Source organism: Parasteatoda tepidariorum, unplaced genomic scaffold, assembly GCF_043381705.1.
Source record: "Parasteatoda tepidariorum isolate YZ-2023 unplaced genomic scaffold, CAS_Ptep_4.0 HiC_scaffold_2035, whole genome shotgun sequence".
In the NCBI taxonomy this organism is placed as follows: Eukaryota; Metazoa; Arthropoda; class Arachnida; order Araneae; family Theridiidae; genus Parasteatoda; species Parasteatoda tepidariorum.
The window spans coordinates 1-8,390 of NW_027261516.1; the positions used below are offsets into that span (position 1 = coordinate 1).

The following is an 8,390-nucleotide window of genomic DNA, read 5'->3' on the forward strand; positions in this document are numbered from 1 at the left end:
AATTTAGGTACAAGATCCTCAAAGAGTTCGTCTTCTATTTTACGTTCTATCTTTAATTTAAAAGACGGAGTAAACTCATAGCCTTTCTTGAGTTTAACAAACAGCACTACTCTTTCTTCTTTTTCTGGTATATATTGTGCTACGCAAATTGAATCTTCAATTTCTTCAATGCCATGAACTAGAAAAAAAATGCGTTTTATGTTATTAAAATTATTTAGATTGGTAAGTACAAATATTTGAAACTTCGGGATTAAATTTAATCACTTTTAAAATATGACACCCGTTCGTTTTCATTAGAGAATAGATTAGAAAAATTTAAGATAAGAAATAATTAGAAAATAAAGAATATTTAACTTTTTTTTATTCCTCATCGTTTTTTTTTTTTTTTTTTTTTTTTTNTTTTTTTTTTTTTTTTTTTTTTTTTTTTTTTTTTTTTTTTTTTTTTTTTTTTTTTTTGCAGAATATTTAACGTATTACAATATTTTATGTGAAAAAAAGCATTTATAGTCAGCATAACTGAAAGTTACATGATTCGAAAACAATAGTTTAAATGGCTATTTGTACATTCAGAGGGTGTTCCACAATCACCACCCTTAATATTTAATTTTAAAATCATTTACGAAAGCAAACAATCATGCTCGTTATTAGTTATAAATTAATATCTAGTAAAGAATAAACAAAAGCGCCATAGATACCTGTTGAATTACTAATAAATGCACAGTAGAAACGTCAAAACCAGCTTGATTGGCTGATAAGACTTAGAGCTATTTTTCGTTTACATACGCAATCAAACATGTTAGGACATTTTCATGTTTTCTTTCATCCTTCTACACTAGGTTTCTATTAGAGTTCGATGGTAATTTTTTGCTTTATTTATGATATTACCCAATGACAATTCTTAGTAGATTTAATTGATGACAGGGATTTTTAATATTTAAATTAAGAATGGTTACTCTTCATACACTAATTAATGGTTTAACTTACCACCATATTAAAGTTGAAACAAAATTGAGTGAAATTATGATATTTCAACATGTGTTTCAAAACTTCTACAAATACTGAAAATGTGCTTAAACAAAGATGATTTATTTATACTTTTTTCTGAAAATTTTCGTAACTGTCTGTTCTCACTGACTAAATTGCTCATTAAAACGATTGCTCAGAAGTTTATTCGAATTAGAAATCAGTTTTTAAATTGAATATAAGCATATTCCATACGAACATTCAATTACTTAATATTTTATAAGTACTCACAAATAATGTCATCCACAAAAAGTAATGAGGTTTTAAAAATACAAAACAATTGTTTTCTCTTTATATATAATATTATATAGAACATTAGAAAGAAATAATTTATAAATCGTATTCCAATATGAGCATTACACTTACTTGCAAAATAAATATCTTCTGGTCCGAATCGATCACCATTTTGCACAAAAGTATCATCGCTGAAATAGTTAAGCTTAATTTATTACTAAGCATGATTAATTATAACATTAAAAAAACATTACGATAACGTTGCAAGGATTAAAATATGATAGACAAACCCAAAAACATTTATCAGGTAGTTGGAAGTGATTTCTCTTTGATGCAATAAGCAATTCAAAATAAATAAATAAATGTTTTTTAAACATTTAACAAATGTAAAACAACAGGCGGAATTGCAAAATCCTTTCAGTAATTTTGCTCTAATGATTGTGTTCTTACAGTTTGAGAGCCAACTTAATGGATGGTACTTAAAATTCAGTTTTATACGTAGAACAGTCAGAAACCAAACCAAACTAATTCNAAAAACTGGGTCCTGATGAAAAAAACGTAAAATGCAGGGAAAACGTAAATTCGGGGGCTGATTCAACAAATGCGGCACTTTATTAATTGATCTCTAGTTATTTAGAACAGTGTTCGTTGGATATTTGCACTGATTACATTGGTGGGGTTTCCATAGCTGGGATGTTGGTATTTGGCACAGATTTATGTAGCCATGAAAATATGAAAACGTCACGAATTTTTGGTGCTCCTGACATTTAAAGGGCTGTTCTGAAAAGGGAGTTGGTTGCAAAAGTATCCTTATCTTAATGAAACTTCATTCAAGTTATAAAATTTAGAGATTTCGATTTGCTTAGAGGATGGCGCCATTCTGACTCCTGGAAATTTTTGAGACTATCTTAATGCGTAATTTATCTACGAATAACCATTAACTTCAGAAAATAGTATTTTATCTGGCATCTTGACTTTTTATGGCTCTTTGTGAGAGAACGATTTCTACATCTCAAAATTGATAAGAGACATTGTTTTAAGCTTATTATATATATATATATATATAATAAGCTTAAAACAATGTCTCTTATCAATTTTGAGATGTAGAAATCGTTCTCTCACAAAGAGCCATAAAAAGTCAAGATGCCAGATAAAATACTATTTTCTGAAGTTAATGGTTATTCGTAGATAAATTACGCATTAAGATAGTCTCAAAAATTTCCAGGAGTCAGAATGGCGCCATCCTCTAAGCAAATCGAAATCTCTAAATTTTATAACTTGAATGAAGTTTCATTAAGATAAGGATACTTTTGCAACCAACTCCCTTTTCAGAACAGCCCTTTAAATGTCAGGAGCACCAAAAATTCGTGACGTTTTCATATTTTCATGGCTACATAAATCTGTGCCAAATACCAACATCCCAGCTATGGAAACCCCACCAATGTAATCAGTGCAAATATCCAACGAACACTGTTCTAAATAACTAGAGATCAATTAATAAAGTGCCGCATTTGTTGAATCAGCCCCCGAATTTACGTTTTCCCTGCATTTTACGTTTTTTTCATCAGGACCCAGTTTTTCCGTATACCTCCAATGTTAATTTTACCCGGATTGTAAGTTTTTAATTTACGGAATTTCCCGCATTTTACGTTTTTTGTAGAAAGAAAAAAAAGAAAAAAATGTTTTAATAAGCAATATTTTTTCTATGTTTGCTTTTTTAAAGCTCATCCACGTTGTTGAAAGTAAATCTATGAAAGCAGAAACGCATTCCACAGACTACTGTTTTCTAGACTTTTGCAGAAACTGAATAAAAAGATGAAATTTCAGAACTGCAAAATAATTTTGTTCATCGATCAATGCAGTACACATCCGGATTTGCAGCTATCTAATGTGCGTGTTGAGTTTTTTCCTGCAAACTGTACAAGCAAATTACAGTCTTGTGATCTCGGCATTATTCGATCATTTAAGGTTTTTTACAGGAAGCAACTTGTCCGGAAAGCTGTAGCTGAACTAGAGAACGGAAACCTAAATGACGCCTGCAAACTTAAGTTAAGTGTTCTGGAGGCTATGCATTTTATTTCTGCTGCTTGGAGAAGCGTTACACAAAAGTGCATTTCCCACTGTTTTGAAGAAAGCGGAATCGTAGCTTCTAATGAACCGTTAACAGATGCAGGATTAGATAGACTCGACTCGGAGAATGACAATGAAACAGTTAGCTATGACTTCGACGAGTACATCCGAGAAAACTGCGAAGCAGCATGCGAAGCTGAGAAAACCACTGCTCCATCCGTGGACGATGTTATGGACTTTTCATCCGCCGATGAAGATGAACAAGAAGAAACAGAAGTACAGCCCGTTCCTTCTTTCAACACAGCATTGAGAAGTTTGCTAATAGTGAAAGACTATTTTCTATCATACAAAGACCAGGAAAAAAATTTGCAAAAGATTTCAGTCCTGGAAGATGAGGCATTTACTTTGAACTCAATGTCTAAAAAACAATCTACTATTACGCACTATTTTGCACCTAAATGACATGATTCTTAACAAAAATTGTAAAAGTGATCTTGAACTGGTATGTTTTTTTCTTTAAATACTAATATCATTTTCGTAAAATATAGATTTTAATAGTACCTTTTGAAAGAGTCAACTTTACTACCTTTAGTTTGTTTTATTTTCCCATTATTATTATATGATTTTTTGCTATCTAAGTATTTCCCGTATTTTACGTTTTCCCGGATTTTACGTTTTTTTTACCCAGTCCCCTGAGAAACGTAAAATCGGGGTTTCACTGTATATATATATATATATAAAGGGTTTTTTAATCCTATATCATTTCAATAAGTGATTTTTAATCCCTATTATGTATTCTTTTTTTAGAACTAGATTGCCAAGAATAGAAATAAAAGGCATAATTCCGCAAATGGCTGGAAAAAAATTTCTTGTTTAATACAATTTCCCTTAATTGAATACAAAGCAAAACTTTTCCAAATGTAAAAATTTTTTAATCAATTTGATGTAGTACTATGCATAACATTATAGTAGTAATACTTACCATCGACCCTTAATGGAAATGCCATGGGTGACAGGATTGATAATACAGTTATCACTTTGGCACCAGACACCTACAAAAATGTGTAAATAAAATCAGCCAAATAATAACACATTTAACTTTACTTAAAATAATTAAATTTTTAATAGCCAATAGTGTAATAGTTTAGCAGTGAATAGTAAAAACTATTATTTGGTAATAGCTAAGAAATTTGTTTCAACAAAATGTAAAAGAATCTATTTTACATATTCAGTTTTCACGAACTCCTTCAATTTTTTTGGATGAAAAAAGCGTAATTTTATTTTAGTGGAAACAAAATTAGTTTGTAGGTATTAATTTTCAATAAACAGGAAAATAAATTAATTATACAAGTTTTTTTCGATACCGAGACATTAAACTTATTAAATGTGAAAAATTTAATAATTTTACCTGGGAACTGTGAAAGGTATTTTGAATGAAGAATTTTATTATCTGTATCTTTCCATAAATAGGAAGGCAGATTTGGAGCTGGAGTTGCGATGACCACAGTACCCATTTCACCAATAACTGCTTCACCTGTTAAAAGAATGTATTTAGTTTAAAGCATTTCATACATATCCGATACTTCATGCTACGCCTGAATAAAGTAAAACAACGTGAATAAAACAAAAATGAAGGTACAAAAATTGTAGTGGACTATTGCAGTTTCGGTTCCATAAACAAGAATATTCCTCTGAGGCATAAGAAAGTTGCTTGCATTTTGACACTGAGGAACGTTCTATTTTGTAGAACCGAAACTATAATTGTCCATTTTGGTACCTTCATCTGTGCTATAATCGTGTCATCGTTTTAATTTATTCATGACATCCATATTTCGTTTTACATGCACATTTAACTAAAATGCATAAGACACTGTAAAATTTAGGTATAACTGGGATTGCTATTTTCTAAAGTAAGAAAAATTAAATTTTCTATATTGAGAAATATTTTCGAATTGCATTTATTTTATATTTTTTAAGCTTACAAACTTTTAGCGGAAAATATGTTTTACATCAAAACAAGCCGTTATCTTTAATGAAACTTAACTTAAAAAATTTATTAACTTAGCTTACAAACCTTATTTGAGGAAGAATTTTTTTCATTATTAGATATGGTAAAAAAATTTATAGGGTCGTTTTCATATGGTAATTTTTAAATTTTTATTATTAAAAATATTAAGCATAAAATGTACTTTATTTGAATTTTTGGCAAACTACAACTTTAAGTCTAATGAATGTATTGCTTTTGCTAACTTATCTGTTTTTTCTTGCCAGAAACGAACTGAAGGTGTACTTGTTTTAAAATAAGATCGAAATAAACATGAAAAAAAAGCATCCATGTTCATGCAAGAGATTTGAAATCCACTCCAATTTTTAATCAGTAGTGTTGACCCACCTTTCAAATAAAGCCTTGATATTTTTACTCAATTCTATAAAAAATTGAGATCAAATTACGGTATTAAGTACCAGTGCTTGGCCGGAATAGCCTGGTTGGTAGAGCACTGGACCCATGTCCGAGAGTTCATGGGTTCAAACCCCGCCTGCCGAAGACTGCCCGTGTAGTAAATGGTGACTAATGCACGTTAAATCTGCCAAGTCGCAAAGTCCTCCATGTTCCCATAAATCAATACCTCTGGGGGTACTGGATTGGAGATTGATCGTTCTCTGATTCAGGTCAAAATTACGATTTGTGGATGTATGAATGGATATATGGATGGGTCCGCCCTATAAATGGGTGTGTCAGAAGTCGAATTCTTGGCCATAGATGGCGCTACTGGGAAACTAGAGCAATCGTCCCCCTCAGCCTTGTACGTCAACAACAGTATTAGTGCTTTGAATGAATCATCCGTAAAATCCGCTTTTACCGTCAAATATTGTATCATAATATTTATAGAAATATTTATTTAATTAAAGTGATTAAGTGTTTTTAGTGTAATTTATACTATAAAAGTTATATTATATCAGGTTTTTTAATCCGTAACATTTACCGGTAAGAAGGGATTTTAAGGTAAAAAGTACCAGTACCCTGAGTGCTGGTACTTTTTACCGTAATTTGATCCAGATTTTTTTAAGACTATTAGATTTGACTAAGGATCACATATTACACGATAAACAATTATTTTAATAGAAGCAAAGTAATTGAAGCTTATTAATGTTTCAAGAAATTTAAATGTGAATAGTTAATAACCAATATATTGCTTTACATTGTTGTAATATTGTCAGTACTGTTTAATGTAATTTAACCGAGAATAAATAATCCAAAATATGCTCATTAATTTATACCAACCTTTATCGTTATAGCAACGAATATCGATACCCAGAGAAGGAAGTTGAATTTCTCCCGCATAACTTGGGGATTTCATATATATTCCTGACACCATTCCAAAGTATTCGGTGGCACCTATAAATTGTTATCTAAAATTACTCTGTTGAAACAATTTGCTAAAATGAGTGTGAAATGATCTTTACTATTTAATTAAAAGTATCGTATAACTGAAGGCGACATAGATATAAATTACTTACCCATATTTTTTTTTTGTTGTATAAAGATAAACACATTTTCCTTTAACACAGATTGCAGAAATATACAAATTCTTAAGAGAACCGTGGTGGCTCAGGGGATGGAGAGTTCGCCTTCCAATGAGGTGAACCGGGTTCGAATCCAAACAATGGCTGGTCGATAAGAAATCTGCACCCTTATCACACCGACCAACATGCTGACGTAAAATTATCTCAGTGGTGGACGGATCATGGGTTAGAGCAGTGTTTCCCAAAGTGTGGTACGCATACCCCCAGGGGTACGGGAATAGTTTAGCGGGGGTACGCGTTCTTATGCGAAATATCTTGCAACAAACGAATATTTCACTTAAAAACAAAGCTAGCCATGAAAATTTACGATTGCGTATTTTTCTATATTTTTTGCAAAGTTAACAGTTAATAATTAGAGGTAGCCAGTTGTATTTGTTAACTTTAGTGCAATTTTTTTATAGTAAAAAATACATTCATTTTTTAGTGGTACACAGCGTTACGAAAAATTTAGAAAGGGTACACAAAAGTCATAAGTTTGGAAAATACTGGGTTAGAGTCCCCTTGCCGTCAGACTAACAGTGGTAGGTTTTCATAATTTTCCTCTCAATTAAACGCAAATGCGGATAAGTTTCATCAAAAAGTCCTCCGCAAACGATAGCTTGACCCAATGCTTGATCCAGGAGTACCATTGTTTTCCGTGTTGGGTTCAAAATTACAAGGCTATGGTGTTGAATATTGATAATTTTATACTCAGAAATTGGGACGGCTGTTCCACACCGGTAATAAAATAAAATAAAATACTTAAGAAAGTAAACCTTAATATTGTGTTGCCATTTCTCCACAAAAAGCTGCGTACAGCTACTTCAGTCGAATGAAAGCTTTTGTTGAATATTATAATTAAAAGCAGGAGAGTTTTAGTTCTTTTGAACTGTGGGTTATAACTTTTTACCCTTCAAATTTCTTTATCACCTGACAATTATTTTAATCAGTTCAAATAAAATTAGTAATTCTAAGAAGAAGAAAAATTTCTAAGAATTTAACTTACCGTACATGTTTGAAATAAGCACTCTTGGAAAATATTTGAGAAGAAATTTTACATTTTGTGCTTTCACTGGAGAACTCCCAATAGTTATTAACCTCAACTTATCAAATGATAATTCTGGATCTAAAAAGACAGAAAATATTATTTTAAAAGATTAACTTTTATACAAATGAAAAATTTTTAAGTGCATTTCCAAATTATGACGAACATACACATAAGATTAAAAAAAATACAAAGAAAACAAGAAAAAAAATGAAAAGGAAAAACTTTTTTCAAAAGAAGAAGGTGAAGAAAAGTAACCAAATATAACAAATTTATTTTAAAAATTCTTTTAAAAATTAAATAGTCATAAACGATTTAGTATAGGGTAGAATGACATACGGTGGATAGAACGGTAGAAATTCAAAACTTTTATGAGCATATTTTTTTTTTCAAATAATATGCAGAAGTTTGGTAAAATTTAGTTAATATAGATAGGTTAAAATTGATTTAAATT

General features: G+C 30.7%; 1 protein-coding gene across 1 annotated transcript; it reads right to left on the minus strand.

The window, feature by feature from the left end:
• Positions 1–7: 7 nt before the first annotated feature.
• LOC107456600 (acetoacetyl-CoA synthetase) lies at positions 8–8,018 on the minus strand (the record flags this gene model as incomplete). Its single annotated transcript, XM_043057200.2, has 6 exons — positions 7,898–8,018; positions 6,611–6,724; positions 4,736–4,861; positions 4,310–4,379; positions 1,390–1,448; positions 8–178 (listed from the first exon to the last, which is right to left on the minus strand). Coding segments are annotated over exons 1-6 (547 nt in total), but the record flags the coding sequence as incomplete, so codon positions are not given.
• Between the last annotated feature and the right edge of the window lie 372 nt (positions 8,019–8,390).